General features: G+C 41.5%; 1 protein-coding gene across 3 annotated transcripts in view; it reads right to left on the bottom strand.

The window, feature by feature from the left end:
• PROM1 (prominin 1) overlaps positions 1-21,357 on the bottom strand; it is a 170,270-nt gene that overhangs the window by 105,357 nt on the left and 43,556 nt on the right. For all 3 annotated transcript variants that reach the window (XM_033948839.1, XM_033948830.1, XM_033948849.1), the window contains 3 exons: positions 15,767-15,887; positions 8,046-8,109; positions 5,220-5,309 (listed from right to left, as the gene is read on the bottom strand). In XM_033948839.1, the coding sequence (XP_033804730.1) occupies positions 5,220-5,309; positions 8,046-8,109; positions 15,767-15,887 (275 nt within the window). The remainder of the gene's footprint in view (positions 1-5,219; positions 5,310-8,045; positions 8,110-15,766; positions 15,888-21,357) is intronic.

The following is a 21,357-nucleotide window of genomic DNA, read 5'->3' as shown; positions in this document are numbered from 1 at the left end:
CCAAATGAGGTGGGCCTGCCTCTCCCCTGTCCAACCCACAGGAGCCTAGGGCCCGATTGGCCCAGGCACCTAAGGCCCCTCCTATGGGCGGGGCCTTAGGTACATGGGCCATCTCGCATGTACCTAATGCCACGCATAGTAAAAGATGTTCATCTAGTTTGCCCATTATGTAAAGGGGCTAGAATTGTAATTGCCACTCTGTATAGGCTACACTGCCTTTTTGAAATGGGAAAATCATTTGATTCCATTCTCTTGCTGTATAGGGATCGCTGTACACTAGGCTCGTTGCCCTACATGCTGGCACATAACTGATGCAAAGCCCTCCCTCCGACGTCAGCGCTGACATCGGGGAAGACTTCCAGTCGGCTACGTGCTGCAGGGCAGGCAGAAAATAGAAGACATCAGGGCAGGTAGGAAAAGAAGACGAGCCTCTTGGCTCGAGTTGCATCGAACCCCGAGGGATCCCCAAGACCACGAGGGGGGTCCCCACGGGATCCCTGTGACCCAAAGGGGGAACCTGCTGGATCCCCGTGGGTTCTGCGGGATTCCCTTCGTCCCCGTTCCCATGCAGCTCTCCAATTAACATTTGTTATACCGCATCAGCATATAACAGACCTAAGCGGTTTACAGTAAAATACAAATAATTTATGAAAAGAACTCCATTAGAGAAAGAAAAGCACTAAATAGAGAAACAATTATTATTATTATTGCGCTGAACCACATTCCTTCAAAAGATATGAGGGGTTTCTGATAACAGACTGTCCTTACCAAATGATCCCTCAAAATAGAAGGTCTTCAGTCTAGTCTTGAATGGCTTCTAGTCTAATGTCTGGTGGTAGATGATTCCATAATTGGGGGCTGGTGAAATTAAAAGCTTTATTTCTAGTAGATTCCCATTTGGCACTCTTTGCTGATGGGAATACTAGTCTGCCATCTTGTACTGATTTTAATGCTCTCCTGGGATAATAAGGTCTTATTAATAAATGTAAATATTCAGGTTGTTGATGATACAGAACCTGATGAACCAAAGATGTGACCCTATCAAATTTCCTCTTAAATCCCAGCATTTTAATAGCAGTATTTTGAATAGTTTGTAATCTCCTAAAATTACTTTTTGTTGTGCCTATTTAAACGATATTGCAATAATCCAATTTGGTGATCAATAATGCATGCAGATTGTGTTCCAGAAATAATCCCCTAATAGATCGGAATTTTCTCATGGTATAAAAACATGACTTAATTAAGTTTGAGACTTGGCAGCCGAAATTTAATTGGAAGTCAATCATGACTCAAATATTTAAAGGTTGATACTAGAGGGATATTCTGTCCTAAAATGTAAATGTCCTCCTTTGGTTGAGGAGAGTAATCCAACAAGATGTACATTTATCTATGTTTAAAACTAACCTATGTCTGTTAAGCCATACACTGATAAGCTTTAAGCCTTCTGTAATGGGCTTTAAATCAATGTGACCTAGGTCCATTTTCGCCACCAGCAGAATATCATCTGCATAACAATATACCTGAAATCCCAACTCTTAGATGAATGAGATCAATGGTGCAATAAAGATGTTAAACAGTATTGGTGATAAGGCCAATCCCTGTGGTACCCCGCATGGCAACTGAAAAGTTCTTGAGACCCCTTTTTTTTCCTTTAACTGCAAAAGTCCTATGTTGTAAGTATGATCTTAAACATTCTAACACTGTAGTAGATAACCCAATGTTCTGTACTCTACCAAATAGCAATTCATAATCAAATGCAGCCTTCAAGTCAAGTGAAATTGCCAAGACTAGATGTTCATTATCTGGAATTTCTAAAGTTTCACTAAGAAAACAAGTCATAAGTGTTTCCGTACCATGACCTTTACGGAAACCTGCTTGTCTCTGATGCAATACTTTAGTATTCTCAATGAACTCTTGAAGCTGCCCTAAAATTACATGTTCTATGACTTTACTTGATAAACAAAGGTTAGACACTGGTTTGTAATTTTTAAGGTCTAAAGGATCTGCTTTTTCTGATTTCAATATAGGAATTATATATGAATGTTTCCAAATCTCAGGAAACATTCCACTCTCCAAACTTTGGTTAATCATTACTAATAATAATGGTATCAGAAAGTGATGATAAGAACATAAGAACTGCCATCACTGGATCAGACTTATGGCCCATCAAGTCCGGCGATTCGCACACGTGGAGGCCCTGCCAGGTGTGCATCTGGCGTAAATTAAGTCACCCATATCCCTCTATGCCTCTCGTAAGGAGATGTGCATCTAGTTTGCTTTTAAATCCTAGAACAGTGGATTCTGCAATAACCTCCTCCATCTTAATCATACATTTTTGATCTTAGTTATTATTTTAGATATCTAAATTAATGAGCAAGTATGAAAGGATTCTAGTTTGTCTTGGACCGACTTATCCATTTCCTTCTCTGAATTCACTGGATTATCTGTTAGGGGAAGGTTCATAAAGCATCTCAGGAACCTAATTTTGTTTTCAAAAAATTTGCCCATAGAGTCTGGTGAAGGATTTAAGTCCTGATATTTTGCATTATAATTATCTGTTAATGAATGAAAGATTGCAAACAATTGTTTATTATTATTGTCACTATTTTCTATTTATTTATTATAGAACTATTTTCTTAATTTTAATTATTATAAAAAAAAACACTTTCATGTCTCAATCTATGGGATCCCTTTTACTAAGGTGTGCTAGCTGTTTTAGTGCGCAATAAACGCTAATGTATCCATAGACTATAATGGACGTGTTATCGCTAAAACGGCTATCGTGCCTTAGTAAAAGGACCCCTATATCTCCAGTCTGCTGTTTTAAGTTTTTCCACATTCTCTCTACATGTCTTGTTTTTTATATTCTCTCAGCTATCCATTTTACCATTTACAGTGGTGATACCTGGGTAATTTATATTCAGTGATTGATGCATGATGATCCATTGCTTCTTGGATAATGCTATTGCAAGTTTGGGCCTTGAGTTCTAGAGAGAATAACAGAAAATTCTTAGGGAAAGATGTACCAATTGGTGGAAGGTTCTTTGGGTTAATTTTTTTTAAGTTTCTGGAGAGAATTATTTTTTCCTCCTTCTTCAAATTTTCCATCATATTTTTAATGTATAAATCATAAGTGATGAGTTTATGATCTGTCCATGACAAATCCAGATACAGGAATATTTCCTGTAATTCTAGATAAAATTAAATCCAAAATATGACCCACTTATATCACTCCAGTGATTGAACTTGTAAACCTGAAGAAATTGCTTGAAAAAAGAAGCCCAACCATTATTGGTAGAATCAAAGTGTATATTAAAATCACCCATAACAATTAAATTAGAATAATGTATTGCCATGTTGTTTAATGTGAGATATATCTTACTCCATACTTCGTTGGGTAAATTAGGAGGGCAATAAACAAGTGCCAAGTATATAGGTATTCTAAAATTTAGTTTCATTGTACAATTGCATAGTGGTCAATATCTCTAATAAAGGTATAGATTCAAAGATTACCGCCAAATCACCTCCCCTTCGTGAGTTCCTTGATTTCATATAGAAATTATATCCATCCAATATAATATTAATTAGTGGCACCTTAATTAACACTTATGTGCATAAGTACACTAAGCGATATTCTATAAGGGAAAATATAAGTACTATAGTGAATAACTATAATGAAGTATATACATGGATGGAGCATGAGGGACATTGGTGTATTTCCTACTTAACTATCACATTATAGGTGCATCATTGCTGGCTTGAGCTAGTATTCCACAACACAATCTTGGCATCATGATGCCACAGTAGAGAATTGGTGCTCAGTGTGTGGCATTGAGGTGGCAAGTTATAGAATTGCTCTCTAAAGTTTAACGTTTTATATCCTTACCAAATATTTTGCTGATATTGAACTTGATGCTTGTTTTGGATCATAGAATATTAATAACAAACATGGCACAAAAGATAGATTGTTCACCCCAAGGTAGGGAGAACGAGATGGCACTCTCTAAAGTTGAAAGGGGATAGATTCTGTATAAACGTAAGGAAGTTCTTCACCCAGAGAGTGGTGGAAAACTGGAATGCTCTTCCGGAGTCTGTTATAGGGGAAAACACCCTCCAGGGATTCAAGACAAAGTTGGACAAGTTCCTGGTAAACTTGAACGTATGGTGAAACCTTGGCCAAGACCACGACGGAACATGATCTAGGGGTGATCATCAGTAATGACATGAAGGTTGCTAATCAAGTGGAGAAGGCTTCCTCCAGGGCAAGGCAAGTGATGGGTTGTATCCGTAGAGGTTTTGTCAGCAGGAGACCTGAAGTAGTGATGCCGCTGTACAGGTCCATGGTGAGGCCACATCTGGAATACTGTGTTCAATTCTGGAGATCACACTACCGGAAAGATGTGCTGAGAATCGAGTCGGTTCAACGTATGGCCACTAGGATGGTCTTGGGGCTCAGGGATCTCACGTATGAAGAAAGACTGAATAAACTACGGCTGTACTCACTTGAGGAACGAAGAGAGAGGGGAGACATGATTGAAACATTTAAGTATATCACGGGCCTTATCGAGTCGGAAGAAGATATCTTCTACCTCAAGGGATCCTCGACCACCAGGGGGCATCCGTTAAAAATCAGGGGAGGGAAGTTCCATAGCGACTACAGAAAATACTTCTTCACTGAAAGAGTGGTGGATCATTGGAACAAACTCCCACTGCAGGTGATTGAGGCCAAGAGCGTGTCAGATTTTAAGAGACAATGGGATGTTCACGTGGGATCTCTAGGGGAATAAAATCAGGGGGGCGGGAATTTGGAATGGGCAGACTTGGTGTGCTATAGCCCTTTTCTGCCGTCTTTTCTATGTTTCTATGTTTCTATGTTACGCAGGTGAGGCTGGACTCATTTAGAGCACTGGTCTTTGACCTGGGGGCTGCCGCGTGAGCGGACTTGCTGGGCATGATAGACCACTGGTCTGACCCAGCAGCAACAATTCTTATGTTCTTATTATCATTCAACCCCCCCAAAAATATCACTTGCAAATCAATTGATCAAGATCATTCTCATCAGTAATTGATCCTAATCCAGTATATATTAAATGTGGGAATACTTCTAATGAGGAACTGTACTACAGTAATACAACTATTTAGACATAATGTTTTACTTTCTGTATTAATATAAACTAATGTTTGACATTAAGCAATTAATAAGTTTAGATGCATATTACCTCCAGCAATTTCCAAAACAGCATCTAGCGCAGGACGTACTTCTTTCATTAATTGCTCCTGAATTCTGCACCCAAGCAAAGGACCAATGTCTGTTTAATACAACAAAACAAACAAACAAAAAATCCCATAAGCTTTACACTTCTGGCAATATACAGTATTACACAGGGTTACCCTGGTCTCCCTTATAATGTCTTTGGGAAGCAGCTAGGTCTTTGGGTAAGGTACTCAGACCAGAATCAACAAAAGTCTGTCTTTCAAGCTGGGCACAGGCCAGGGCCAGACTTACTCAGGTAGGTCAAAGGATACTTTTTCCTGGGATACAATCACTTTACACAGTCTTTTATTTATTTGGAATAAATCAAGCTGAGACTGATGAAAAATGATAATTTGAACTTTACACTTCTCCCTCGGTATTCGTGGTGGATGTGTTCTGGATATAGGCGCGAATATGGAAAAACCGCAAATAACTTTTCGATATGTTATTTGCGGTTTTCTGTAAAAGTCGGCATTTTTACCATTAAAACCGCAAATGCAGTAGTGTACTACGGGGATTTAAAAGAGCTCCTGAGCAGGGGGAAAATACACACTGTTGAGTGCATGGTGGCCGGCACCAACGATCGCCTCCCCGCCCCTTGCTTACCTTGGACACGATTAGTGGCTCCCCGTGCTCCAGGCCCCCTCCATCTGCACCTCTCGCTCGCCCCCCACCCCTTCTTCCCGTGTATGTGTGTGCACCGTTTTTGTTCCCCTTTCATTGAGTGTCACAGTTTCCTCTGCAGCCAATGGCATGGTGTGCAGAGACCTGTCTGCAGGGTGTCCTCAGCCCCAAGAAGCGCAGCCACTTATAACTTGCGGCTGTCTCTCTCCTCCTCCTCCCCAGCCTTTCTTCCCGGCACGGAGCCTTCAGCCCTGGCTGAGCAGCCGAGTGTTCAAAGCCCTCCTCTCCACCGGCTGCAGCGAGCTCTTGATTTCCAACGCAAGGGGGGGGGGGGGAATTGGTTCTTTTTGTCGCACCCCTGGGAAAGAAGACGGGGATTGTTGCTTCTTCTTTTTTTTTTTTTTTTTTTAAGCATTGGCTTCGACACTGTCGGGGAAGCGATGATTTTGGGTAAGTGGGAAGTTTCTCTCTGCCTCTCGGCTTGGGTGCAAGTGGGGTCCCAAGACAAAGTGAATCTCTTGAGGTGCCTGAGGCTACATGGTCAGGTCAAGTGAAAGGCTGCTCTTATGGATAAGGAAACCTCGGTACTTTAGCAAAAGTGATTTGAAACCGAGGGATGGTGGGAGGGAGGCGGGAGGATGGGAAGGAGTTTTCAGAATGATGTAATTTTGGGGGGCGGAGTCAGCTGACAAAAAAATCACAAATAAGTGAAACCGCGAGTGCCGAAACCGCGAATACGGAGGGAGAAGTGTACTTGAAAATCTGAGTTGCAGTTACAAATGTTCAAACTATTTACAAAAAGAGTCTCTCAAAGCACTTTCTTCAAATACACTTCCATTACAAAGTCACATTTGACAATTCCTCTTCATGTTCCCAATATCTCCACTAGTGCTGCCCAATTCAAGAAAAAAATTTTTTCGATTCGATTCAGCCTATTGAATTGAATTTTCGATTCAATTTTCCTGCCCAAGTGGGTATTTTTTCAAACATCCTGGTGGGTTTATTTTATAGCCTCTTCATCCCCTTTGCCCTCTCCTATCCACACTGGCACTGTGGTGTAAACAAAATAAACAAACAAAAAAGACTTTTCCTTTCTCTGTTAAATCCTAGCTCACGTTTGCGGTCTAACACCAACTCTGGCAAGATACACATTTCAAATCTGACATATTGTAATCACAAAAAATAAAATAAAATTATTTTTTGTACCTTTTGTTGTCTGGTCATTATTCAAATCTTGTTGGTCCCAGGCTCTGGTTGTCTTCTGCTAACTCGCTTGCCAGGGTCTCCTTCTTTCCTCTTTCTCGGTGCTAACCATCCATCTTCCAGCTCTGTCCTCCCCTTCCGTTTCCCTTCCCTCACCCGGATGTCTGGCATCTTCCTTTTTTTCATCTCCATCCACACAGCTGCAGCGATGGACCCCACCATCCCCAGATCCACTATCTCTCCTTTTCTCAACTACCCTTTCATCCAGCATCTCTCCCTCCTTCCCCAGTGTAACATTTCTCCTTCCCTCCTTTCTGCCTACCCATCACCAACCAAGCTTCCAGCAGCTCGCAACAGGAGCCCCTATCCATGGACCACCAGTATCCACTGCAGGACCGTGATTGATGAGGCTCCCATCTGTGGATGACCTCCTACTGCCACCAGAAAGGAACCATCCTGTGGGGGGCTGAGGGGAAGGGAGGAAAGAAGATGAGGTTTGTGTGGGGGCAGGGCTGATGGCAAGACCACATGTCCTCTTTTCTTACTTAAGAAATATGGTATGGTATGTCACTAGCTTTGTAAGAACTCTATCTTGGAGTTGTTCTAGATGAAGCTTCTGTCTTTGTCTATAGCTGCTCTTAGTGCATGGAGATCCTCCCCTCCCCCCTTCCTATAAACTCTACTGAACACTGAAACACTCAGATGAACTTGCAGAGAGGAGGATTGTCACTTAATGAAGGTCCTCACATGTCATATGCAGAAACATTATACATACCATATATAAGATTGTGTTGTTGATAATACACTCCAATTTTTATTGTTTGCAAAAGGAGATCTATACATTACTTTTTGTATGAGTCTGAGAATGTGAATTTTTGCCTTAGAGTTTACAGTATCTACAAATTGCTGCAATGAAGGCTTAAGGAAACTCTAGCCACAGAAGAAATATTTTAAGTCTACTTACTATTTAGATCTGATATTGCTCTGTTCTTTGTCATGTTATATTGGCTCACCACATAGTCAATTTGCTTTAAAGAAAAGGGAAAAATGAATTTTGAAATATACAATGTGTTGTAAACTATACATGTCACATTCAAGACCAATTCTTTCTTTCAGCATCAAGTGGGACAAAAGCAGAAGCTGCATTTTAAGTCTTGCCTATTGAATTAAGCCTAGTATTACTTACACAGATTTTAACTCTCAAAATAAATACAAGTATATTCCTGGAAATTAAAAAAAAAAATTGAAATATTTTCATAATCCATTCAACAGAGATGAAGAAAAGTAATGCTTTTTAAAAAAAAAAAAATTCATTATTAGGATATCATGCTTCATGTCCATAATGATGGTAGCCAGTTAAATTTGATTACGGCTTTATAAATAAATAAAGGAAAGATTAGGTTCTTACCTCAGTAATCTTCTCTCTAGTAGACAGACACTCCATTCCTGAACTTGTGGGTAGTCGATCCTTTCTCACGAGAATTCTTGTATGGAGCTTCATTAGCATTCTTTTGCTCCATCTCCCATCCTTCTGGGCTGTCCTCCAATTCCTCAGTTTGCACCAAATTAGATGGTCAGTCCTGGAGAAGAAATAGAATAGGGAGGGGTACAGTGACACTCCCCAAGAAACATGTCTGTTCTGCTCCTAGCATTAAACATATAACAGATAAACAAAACTTAAGCATTTGCAACACATAACAAGGTGAAAAACAAAAAAGTTACCATCCAGCCTGCACTAAGAGTGTAGGAGATTTTATATATAACCCCTAGCTTCTTCCACACGACAGTCACGTCCTCTAATCTTTTCAAGGCTGGACAAAAGAAAGAAACACGATGTCTGGATACCTTGGCACCTTTGAGGCAGTAAGCAGGCAAATGAACATCTGACAGGGCAGGCTTCAGGAATGGAGAATCTGTCTACTAGAAAGAAAATTACCAAGATAAGAACCTAATCTTTCCTTCTAGTATGATAGACACTTTATTCCTGAACCTGTGGGATGTATCTAAACAGTCCCCCCGAGTCTAGGGTGGGACAGATGAGCCTGCTGTTAGAACTGAAGATTCAAATGTGGAGTCCTGTTTGGCCAACACATTCACCGTGTAAAACTTTGTGAACTTATGGAGAGAAGACCAAGTGGTAGCTCTACAGATTACTTCTGGGAACACCACCAAAGATTCTGCCCATAAGGAAGCTATTCTTCTAGTGGAGTGTGCCTTCACAGATATAGGTGGGCGTTTCCCACTTCTAATATAGGTGGAAGAAATGGCATCCAACTGGAAATGGTTGCTGTCGAGGTTGGTTGACCATTACAGGCCCCCCAATACGAACAGACCCCCTCCCCCCAATACGAACAGATGATCTGATAATCAAAATTTGTTTGTAACCTCTAGATACCGCAGAAAGTCTGCGTACATCCAATAATTTCAACACCTGATCATTCTTTGTCGATCCTGAGGGAGTGAAGGCAGACAAGCCTACTTCTTGGTTGTTGTGGAAGCTGGAAACCAATTTCAGTAAGAAAGATGGGACTGTGTGTAAGGTGTATGCATACTGAGACAAGTGTAGCAAAACCAGATATACTGATATCGCTTAAAACAGTAACCTGTGAATTTCAAACACCCGTACACCCAAACTGGCAGATGCCTTATGGGGTATGAATATCATCATAAATTCACAGAGGACCCAAATCAGGCTCATTAAATATTGGAATTTGGCCAGCATCATTAATCAGACTGTAAGCAAAAGCACTTAACTTAACACAGCCATTTCACTGTTTTCAGCTTCCTCAGGGGTTCACAAACTTTTGCAGTCTGGGTTCAGCATTTCTAACGCCAGTGCCTCATAACTATCTACCAACATTTTCCAACCTTCCGAAGTTGTGGGCTAAACAGCTGATTATACTAGTGCTTGGAAGACCAGATTAAGACTCCATGCTGGAAAAGGCTGTCGCACCGGTGGACAGAACCACAACACATCCTTCAAAAACCTGGCCACATCTGGATGTGCAGCTATGATGCTCTTATTAATCCTAGGCCAACAGGAAAGCCCCGCTATCTGAACTTTCAGGGAGCCAACCAGAAGATCAGACCTTCATGCAGGAAGGCAAGCACCCCGAGTTTGTAACCTTTTCAGATGAGGTAATGGATGGTGCTGCATTGAATTGAGTAGCAGAAGGCATGGTTTTCACTGAAATGGACCAGCAGCAGCACAGGCTGATCTCCTCAAACTAGAAATTATCCACATTCGTTTGTTTGTAGAAAAACCGTAGACCTTGGACCTGAGGGGGATGATTAAGTTGCAACACGGACTGTGTTGGGTCTGCAACATTCATTTCATATGTGGACTACTTTGCTTGGAATTATTGACTGTATCACTTGTTGACTAAATAAAATACCTGAATCACAAACATTTTTTTTTTTTTTTTTTTAGAACTGCCATCTCCGGATCAGACCCATGGTCCATCAAGTCCGGCGATCCGCACACGCGGAGGCCCAGTCAGGTATACACCTGATGTAGTTTTAGTCACCCATATCCCTCTATGCCTCTCATAAGGAGATGTGCATCTAATTTGCCTTTGAATCCCAGCACAGTGGATTCCTTGATAACCTCCTTTGGGAGAGCATTCCAGGCGTCTACCACTCGCTGCGTAAAACAGAACTTCCTGACATTTGTCCTGGACTTGTCCCCCCTTAGCTTCAAACCATGTCCTCTTGTCCGTGTCGCGTTGGACAATGTAAATAATTTATTTTCCTGCTCTATTTTATCGATGCCTTTCAGCATTTTGAACGTCTCGATCATGTCCCCTCGCAGCCTTCTCTTCTCAAGGGAGAACAGTCCTAGTTTCTTGAGTCGTTCCTCATATTCCAAGTTCTCCATACCTCTTATTAACTTCGTTGCTCGTCTCTGCACCCTCTCTAACAGTTTTATATCCTTCTTTAGGTTGGGAGACCAATGTTGGACACAGTATTCCAAGTGTGGTCTGACCATTGCTCTATAAAGCGGTATACTACTCCGATCTACTCGTGATTCCTTTCTTTATCATGCCTAACATTCTGTTTGCTTTCTTTGCCGCTGCCGCACATTGTGCCGACGGCTTCAGGGTCCTATCTATCAGTACACCCAGGTCCTTTTCTTGTTCGCTCTTACCCAGAGTTGCGCCTGACATTCTATACTCGTATTCCTTATTCTTACTACCTAAATGCATTACTTTGCATTTCTCCACGTTGAACTTCATCTGCCATTGATCTGCCCATTTCTCTAACTGATACAAGTCGCTCTGGAGTTCCTCGCTATCCTCCTGCGATCTGATTGCCCGGCATAGTTTTGTGTCGTCTGCAAACTTAATGATCTCACTGGATATTCCGTCTTCCAGGTCATTGATATAAATATTAAATAGGATCGGCCCAAGCACGGAGCCCTGGGGCACACCACTAGTCACTTTCTCCCAGTCTGAGAACTTTCCATTTATGCCCACTCTCTGCTTTCTGTTTTCCAACCATTTGCCTATCCACCTTTGTATATCTCCCTCTATTCCATGGCTTTGTAGTTTCCTGAGAAGCCTTTCATGTGGAACTTTGTCGAATGCTTTCTGGAAGTCCAAATATATTATGTCCACCGGCATTCCACTATCAATTTGCTTGTTCACGGTTTCGAAAAATTGAAGTAAATTCGTCAAACATGATTTCCCTTTCCTAAACCCATGTTGACTGGGTTTCATCAAGTCGTGTGTATCTAGGTGCCGGACTATGCTATCCTTGATCAGTGCTTCAACCATCTTTCCAGGGACAGACGTAAGACTCACAGGTCTGTAGTTGCCCGGTTCCCCTCTCGATCCTTTTTTGAAAATTGGCGTGACATTCGCTATCTTCCAGTCTTCTGGTATCTGTCCAGTTCTGATTGTCAGATTGGCAAGTTTCTGCAATAGCTCTCCGATTTCAACCTTCAATTCCTTTAAAACTCTCGGGTGAATTCCATCCGGTCCAGGGGATTTGTCACTTTTAAGTTTGTCTATCTGGTAGTATATCTGGTCCAACTCCACTTCAACTGTGGTGAGGCTGTCTTCTATTACTCCACTAAACACTTTCACTGCTTCTGGTATTTTAGCGGTATCCTCCTCCGTAAAGACGGACGCAAAGAAGGAATTTAGTTTGTCAGCAATTTGTTTATCTTCCTTGATGTACCCTTTCCTTCCCTGGTCGTCCAGGGGTCCCACCGCCTCTTTTGCGGGTTTTTTCCCTTTCACGTATCTAAAGAAGGGTTTGAAGTTTTTGGCTTCTTGCGCTATTTTTTCCTCATAGTCCTTTTTGGCATCCCTCACCGCCTTGTGACATTTCTTTTGATCATCTTTATGTATTTTCCATGCTTTGGTTGTTTTCATGTGTTTCCAATTTTTGAAAGAGTCCTTCTTTTCTTTTATGGCTACCCTCACCTGTCTGGTAAGCCATGCCGGTTCTCCCTTACCTTTTGTTCTCCCCTCTTTGGAGATCCTTGGAATGTGGAGATTTTGTGCTTCTGAGATAGTATTTTTCAGTAGGGACCATGCCTGGTCTACCGTTTCAAGTTTGTCCACCTTTTTCTTGAGTCGTTGTTTCACCATGGCTCTCATGCGATCGTATTTGCCCTTTTTAAAATTAAAGGTTTTGGTTAAGGTTTTGGCACGTTTTCTATTCCCAATGTCAAGCTTAAAGTTGATCACATTATGATCGCTCGTCCCCAGCGGTACCGTAACTTCTACTTCTTTTGTCGGTCCCGTGAGGCCATTTAGTACCAAGTCCAGGGTGGCGTTGTCTCTTGTCGGCTCCTTTACCAATTGTTCCAGGAAGCAATCCCCTAGCACCTCCATCTCCTTCCACAGTATCTCTTTGCTTTTGGTTATTGTATTCTACCGTAGAACCGTTGGGTTTCTTTTTGGTTTATGGCTTTGCTCCCAGTAAGTATTAACATTTTTCTACTACCTATGACAAGTATTAACATTCTTCTACTACCTATGACAAAATATATCTTTACTGTAACCCACTTGTATCCCATGTACTGACAAAATGAATCTTTAATGTAAACCACTTGCATCCCATGTACTGACTAAACGTATCTTTATTGTAAACCGTTTCTATCCCATGTACTGTCAAATGTATCTTTATTGTAAACTGCTTCGAACTTTACGGTATAGCGGTATATAAGAAATAAATTATTATTATTATTATTATGCCAATTAAGAAAAATCAGACCATACTTCTCCGAAGCAGAATTCACTCAATTACTTTAAGCCTTTGTACTATCCTGCATGGAGTACTGCAACTCATTATTTATAGGATTATCCTCAAAAAACCTGCAATAACTACAACGAGTTCAAAATGAAGCAGTTTGCCTTCTCAAAAACCTGAATATCTGTGACCCCGTCATCCATGCACTGGCCATGGTACACTGGCTACCCATTCGAAACTGATGCATCTTCAAAGCTCTAACATTAGCCTTCAAATACTTCAACAACATGATCCCACCCTACATGTCAGATAAGTTAACAACATATATCCCAAACTAACCTTTAAATTTACAAACTGAAAGAAGACTGTCTGCTCCACCAGCACGAACCCTCCAACTAGAAAGCACCTGGAAGTGTGCCTACATTAATTTCCTTCCCAAAATATGGAATGAAATCCTGCCAGCTATCAGATCATTAACTAAACTACTTATCTTCAGAAAAGCAATAAAAACTCATCTCTTTCCGAGTATAGTCAAGTAGACTGTCAAATCTGTAATCCCGCAAACCATACATCCTATCCCATAAACCAACGTCCCTTCAACTGTGGTTATCTGCCAAAACCATCTTACCAACGCAAATAGTTCCTGCAACTATGTTATCCACAAAAAACTGCTATACCGTGATACCGTATTCACAAGAAATTGCTAATAATGGGAGAAGATGCATTGCAGAACCCATCCTGTTTAAAAATAATACCTTCACCCATATAAACTCACAACAAATTGTTTGTCAACCCCTATTTGTATGTATGAGTATCTTGTATCTGCTAACTGCATGTAAAATTGTAAACTGCTAACTCATATTATGTATGTAAACTTTTAACATGTTCTGGACTCTTCTGGGAGAATAGGCTAAAAAATTAAATAAATAAATAAATAATGTATATTCAGCATATTTTATATTGATAGCGACTGAATATCACCCCTATCTGGATAATATTGTGGCTTCTCCCTTGCTCTACCCTCTTTTCTTCCTTTCACTATATAAGAGAAAGGCAATTTTATAACTGCACAGGAAAGCACTACATACTTAAGTGCACTATACAATATTCTATAAGGGAGCGGACAAGTGCATTAGAACATAAATTTATTTTATTTATTTTAAAAAAAAATTGTACCCTGCATTATCAAAAAAATAATCTAAGCAGGTTGCAACATCACTTACATTGTAAAATCATAACAGAAATTTTAAATATAAACTGTCAAACTGACAATTTTTCAGACATTATACCTCAATGCCAAATTATAGCAAATAAAATATAAGGCAAAAGCACAGTGGAATGAGGGACTTCTGACAAACATTTAACCTGATATTTTCAAGATATATATGGACAATACGCTCTTAAGGATGTCACAAATTTTGCAATGCTTTACAGGGCAGGGAGTGTCACATACAAGTGAGCAGAAAAGGGGCAGGACATGGGCAAGTCTCACACTTAGGCACACCCATTTATTCCTGCCATTGCCCTGGTTAAATGGGTGTACCTATTTTAGGCATGCTAAAACATGTTTACACCAATACCTATAAAAGAATCTGGGCATCTGGGCACAAAGTAATATTTAGTATGCCTCCAACCTATTTAGTTGATCAATTTATTTTTTCCCATCATAGACGTTCTACTCGAATAGCTTCCCTTTTTGATTTTCCATTGCCAATAAAAGTTATCATAATCGACTACTGTCATTTCAAGCAGCTTCTTTATTCTTTATATCTACATATCATCAAAATTTTAGGAAAATATTAAAGACTTTTTTATTTAGAAAATTTTTGAAAGACTGAAAATGTATTTCACTCTGTGTTGTAGAGGTATTTTACTTTTGTTAAATCGCATAGATCTGAAGGGTAATGCGGTATACAAATGTTACTCATATGTTATTACAGAACAGGTGCTCCCCATGAAGGCATTGGTGTGTCTATTTAAGAATTGCCCCCATAGTGTCAGGCCAATTAGAGGCATTTTCAGTTCAACACTATCCATACAGGAGCTGAAAATCTACAGGATTGTAAATGTATAACACCATTTGAATAGTGGTACAATTATTCATAATTTTCCATACAAAGCAGTTCTATGGACTCAATTTGGCTTTATACAACATAGAGCTCCTTTTACAAAGCCACGTTAGTGGCTTCAGCGTACACGACTTTTTATCACGCGCTAACCCCCGCGCTAGCCGAAAAACTACCGCTTGCTCAAGAGGAGGCAGTAGCGGCTAGCGCGGCCGGTGGTTTAGCGCGCGTTAAACCGCTAACGCGGCTTCATAAAAGGAGCCCATAATGTCATACCAAATGAGAACAAAATAAATATAGACACTTTTAAAAGCAGAAACTTTAATATACTACAAAAATTTACAAATGTACATTATGCACAACAACTGAATGGTATATAGAAATGTCTTAAAAAGAAAGTATCTAAAATCTCTTTTACCACTGGCATGTCGTTAATTAAAGTTTTCAAGTCTTTGAAGTTGCTGTTCACGAGCTTCTTTGCTCCACGAACATGGTTAGTTAGGTGTTGATTTGCAGCATAAGCACACAGAACACCAACACTGGGGGACAAAAGAAGGATAAGTCTTTTATGAAATGAAGATACATTGAGCAAAATCTAATCATACAATATCTTATCTTAATATCTCTATTTAAATGAATGTATTTTTTTTAACCCTCAAATGGTTTGGCTGTGCCTTATGTTTAAGATGAAGGAGGTGTTTTCTTTTGAACTGACGTGCTGTTGCCAATCAATAATAATAAAATGCTAGAGGCGCATGCGCTCTTGAAAATTCGTGAGCGGTGGCACCGTGAGGTGTGCTTCTATGCCAGTCCTCACGGCGCCTGTGCGTAACTGTGCAGAAGACACCAGCGACTCCTCCCTCCCGCTCCTCTTCAAAGCGGTTTGCCAGCCGCTGTAGCGAACCTTGCAAGCCGCTCTCCACCTCCGTGCAGAAGAAGGAATCACCGTGTCACCTTCCGCCCTCACTCGCCGCTGCCGCCACTGATCCTCCCCTTCAGAGCAGCCTGTGATCGTGGCCGGCTTTAAAGAACCTCGCAGGCCGCTCTCCAGCTTCAGTAGCACGCTCCCTCTGACGCACGGGATCGCGTCAGAGGGAACGTGCTACCAAGTTGGAGAGCAGCCTGCGAGGTTCGCTAAAACCGGCCACCACGATCGCAGGCTGCTTTGGTGAAGAGGAGCAGGCCAAAAGACGCCTGGATGTTGGGAGGGTAAGAAGGGAATCAATACCGGGAGCCAGGGGGAAAGGGAAAGGGGGCTGCTTTGGGGGGAGGGGTGTGCTGGGGGGGAGACAGAAGGGGCCATGGAGAGATAGGGAGAGGGAAAGGGGGCTGCTTTGGGGGGAGGTGTGCTGGGGACAGACAGCTTTGCTCGGGGGGGAGACGGAAGAGGGCCATGGAGAGACAGTTAGGGAGAGGGAAAGGGGCCTGCTTTGGGGGGAGGTGTGTCCTGGGGCCAGACAGCTTTGCTCAGGGGGGGGGGAGACAGAAGGATACAGACAGCGGCCAAGGAGAGAGAGAGAGAGAAAGAAACACAGACAGACAGACACATCTATTCTAGCACCCGTTAATGTAACGGGCTTAAAGACTAGTTGTTCTAATAAAAGGCATCAAAAGTATTGAAACTAAATTAGAAAAAGGCTACTTATTAATATACTACCACCAACATACACAGTGATTCACAGATATATGTGGGTAAGGTTACCAGAGGTCCTCTTTTTAGAGGACTGTCTGGGTGTCCAGATGGACTTTCCAAAACCTGGTAGTTTGTGCAGGTTTTGGAAAGCCCCGACAACAGCCGCGTCTGGAGGGTCCCTGAGCATGCACGGATGATGTCAAACGCATCCATGCATGCTTGGAGGTCCTCCAGATACAGCCCAGAGGTCGGAGAAGAAAGATGAGGCTTTGTGGGGGTAGGGATGGGGCCAGACCAAGGCAGGGCTGGAGGCGGAACAAGGCAGGATGGGGGCAGAATGGGGAAGGGCCATGTGTCCAGGATTCTACATCAGAAAATCTGGTAACCCTACGTGTGGTGGCTAATTTTATAACAGTGCACCAATGTGCAGAGTCCAAAAAGGCAACATAAGTACCTGGATGTCTTTATAAAATAGATTCCTACAATGATCTCCGGTAATACATTCATGCTCTTGCACATATTTATATCTATTCCAAAGAACAGACACATTTGTGTATATACGTGCATGCATTTATTTATTCAATTTTCTATACAAGGGAGCTCAGAATGGTTTTTATTTTTATTATTGTTTGATATAAAATGTGAAGTAACATACATTGCAACTCTGCCCCTGCTCCACCCAAATTATGTTCCTAGGAATGCCTATAAGTACATGCCAGCTTGCTGATACATATACTCACAGACATGTATTCAGCCATGCAGTATAATAAGAGCCCTTTTGCATGTGTAAAATAAGTGTGGCGCAGTGGTTAGAGCTGAAGCCTCAGCACCCTGGGGTTGTAGGTTCAAACCCTGCACTGTTCCTTGTGACAGTGAGCAAATCACTTAATCCTCCACTGCCCCAGGTACATTAGATAGATTATGAGTCCACTGGGACAGACAGGTGTCATTAGGCATCCTTGTGGTAGGCACCGGCATATTAGGCCAGGGTTTTTCTGGCCTAATTTACTGGCACTTAACACACACTGCCCCTAACCAAGCCTACTTTTCAGGTAAGTGTCATTAGGTGCCAGTAGCTGCCTCAACTTAGGTGTAGCAAGGCACAGCGTGGTATTCTGCGTGCAACCCAGGGTATACATCCCAGGGTACTAAAAGAACTCAAACATGAAATTGCTGACCTGCTGTTAGTGATCTGTAACCTGTCGCTAAAATCGTCTGTAGTACCTGAATGTTTCGCCGATTTTTAAAAAGGGCTCCAGGGAAGATCCGGGAAATTATAGAATGGTAAGCCTCACTTCAGTGCTGGGCAAAATGGTAGAAATGATTATAAAAAATAAAATTGTGGAACACATAGACAAACATGATTTAATGAGATCTTGCCTCACTAATTTGTCTGACTTCTTTGAAGGTGTGAATAAACATGTGGATAAAAGTGAGCCGGTTGATATAGTGTATCTAGATTTTCAGAAAGCTTTTGATAAAAGTTTCTCACGAGAGGCTCCTGACAAAATTAAAGTGTCATGGATAGTGGCAAAGGGCTAGATTCACTAAGTAGACTAATTATGTACCGATCAGTTTGCGACCCCTTTACGACCCCGACCCGATTCACTAACCTTCTGGCCGCACCCAATCCGATCCACGCATGCAAATGAGGAAAATGGCATGCAAATCTAGCAAGGCAGCGATTCACCAACATTTTTCAGGTACACCTGGGCTGGGCTGGGCTGACCGATCCAAAACCAAGCGACTGGTGAGGACCAGTCGCTCACGTCTCTGCCGACTCACCTGCTCCATGCTGCCCTGAAAACCAAACTGATTTGAAAGGAAACCTCTACAATACAGCTCTGGCGCAGCTGACAGTAGAATTTGCTGTAAATGGAAAATGAAGGAGCTTTTTTTAAAAAACCTTCTTCTTGAGGTTCCCCCTGCTCTCTGCCACCTCGATGATGTCTGCCGCCTGAATGCTAAACCAGCAGCGGCACAAAAATGATTTTCAAATCCTTTGGAGCAGACTGGAAGTGTCCACCAAAGAAGACTCCGGGAAAAGAAAGAAACGCAGTATTGAACGGTTGTTTTTTTTTTTTTTCTTTTTTTCCACTCTGGCCGCGGAAGACCTCGTCTCCTCTTGCCCCGACTCTCCTGCTCTCTGCCGCCTTTCCCCGCAGTGCAAGCCCGTGGTTTTAAAGCGGGGTTGCACTGTGGGGAAGGGTGGCAGAGAGCAGGAGAGTTGGGGGCAAGAGGAAGCGAGGTCTTCCGCAGCCCAGCAGCTGCTCCAGCTTCAAACGCAAACGTTTCCAAGGTGATGCATAGCAATCCCGCATTGTGAAGGGGCCTCTCAGGTAAAAGATTAAAAACAAACAAAAAACAGCCCGGCTCGGACGGGCATGAACAGACCATCTACAGATGGTCTGCACATGTGCGTGGATCACACAACAGCGATCCGTGCAGGCAGATGTGGGCGTTCCTCCAATCACCCTCATCTGAATATGTCTTTACTGAATTCGTCGGACCTGACCGGATCGGGCCCGATCGGGCAGGTTAGTGAATCTGGCCCAAAGTTCAGTTATGGATTAGGAATTGGTTATCGGACAGAACATAGAGGGTAGAGTTAAATGGTCATTTTTCTCAATGGAGGAGAGTAAACAGTGGAGTGCTGCAGGGGTCTGTACTGGGACTGGTGCTATTTAACTTATTTATAAATTATCTGGAAATTGGAACGAGTGAGGTGATTAAATTTGCAGATGTCACTAAACTGTTCAAAGTTGTTTAAAAAAAAACTTTATTAATTTTCAATTCAAGAACAGTGCAATGAAATATAAGTACAATTAACTTCATAAACATCACTTACAATCAAACAAAGAATATTACAAAATATTCCCCCCACCCTAATTCAAGAACAGAAACTAAAGGCTCCTTTTATCAAGCCGCACTAGAGGGGTTAGCGCGTTGGACATTTCATCACACGCTAACCCCCGCGGACGGCTAAAAACTAACGCCTGCTCAATGCAGGCGTCAGCGGCTAGCGCGTCAGGTGGTTTAATGCGTGGTATTATGTGCATTAAATCCCTACCACAGCTTGATAAAAGGACCCCTAAGTGCATTAAATTATACATATTTATAAAATCAGAAACAGCACTTACCTTTGATCAATGAATACTACAAAATATATTACCCCCCTCCCCGGATGTGCAAATCAAATAGAAAATAGAGGCATAATTCAACTAATCAGAATTAACAAAATTTGTCAATGGACCCCATATTAATTTATGACATGATATTTCTGAGTTCATTTTTTCATATTTATAACATAAACATAAAGATCCCCACCAAAAGGAAAAATTAAGTCTGTCCCAATTTTCCAGATTTTAGTAATCATCTGCATGGCTATCCCAGTCATAATGAGAAAGAGTCTGTTTTTATATCTTTCTAATGGAGGTTTAGTCATTAATAATGTCCCACAGATTACCGTCTCATAGGATAACGGAATTGAAGATTCCAGTATCAAATTGATTTGTCCCCATATTGATTTCCAAAAGCTGAGTATCAAGGGACAATAGAACAACAAATGATCCAGTGTCCTTATTTCAAGATGACAGTGCTAGCATCTATTAGACTTTGAACTGTCCAACTTTTGTAAACAAACTGGGGTCCAAAAACTCTGTAACAGAAAAAAAACAAGTTTATCTCATAGATGCTGACGCTGTACATCTCATCCTCCAAGTCCAAATCCGTGGCTATTGAGTAGCAGAAATCTGCTGCTTAATCTCAATGCTCCAAATGTCTTTTAGACTAGTTTTAGGTTTTTTATTCAGATATTAATTTATACCACTTGGCAGCCTGATGCCCTAGTAAATCTGTCAGGAAACATAGGCCTGGCAAGCTATAATTTGTTAAATTTCACCAATCAGGGAACCTTTCTGAATGGCCTGTTTCGACCGCAACCATTTATAAACTTGAAATTTTGAGATGCCAAATGATTGTTGCAGTTGTAATAAATTTAGCATTTTCCCATTGGAGATCACATCATCCAAAGTACGTATACCTGCCTTCAGCCAATGTTTCCAGAGGATCTTAGACTTGCCAATTTGTATCTTGGCGTTTAACCATAGCGATTGACATGTGGATTGTTGTATTGGAGTAGATGTTAAATTATTAATAAATTTCAATGTATTCCAGGTGGAAAAAAGAATACTATTGTCCTTGTATATTCTGGGTAACTTGATACTCAAGATATGGCTCAGACACAATGGGGACATGAGGTGATTTTCTAATATCAGCCAGTCCAGAAGATGCTCCATGAGTTCAGGAAGGATCCAATACATACCCTGACGCAGAATGAAGGCTTGATGATACCTATAAAAATTTGGAAAATTTAC

This window comes from Geotrypetes seraphini, chromosome 1, assembly GCF_902459505.1.
Source record: "Geotrypetes seraphini chromosome 1, aGeoSer1.1, whole genome shotgun sequence".
Taxonomy (NCBI): domain Eukaryota; kingdom Metazoa; phylum Chordata; class Amphibia; order Gymnophiona; family Dermophiidae; genus Geotrypetes; species Geotrypetes seraphini.
This window is presented reverse-complemented; position numbering and strand designations above follow the sequence as displayed.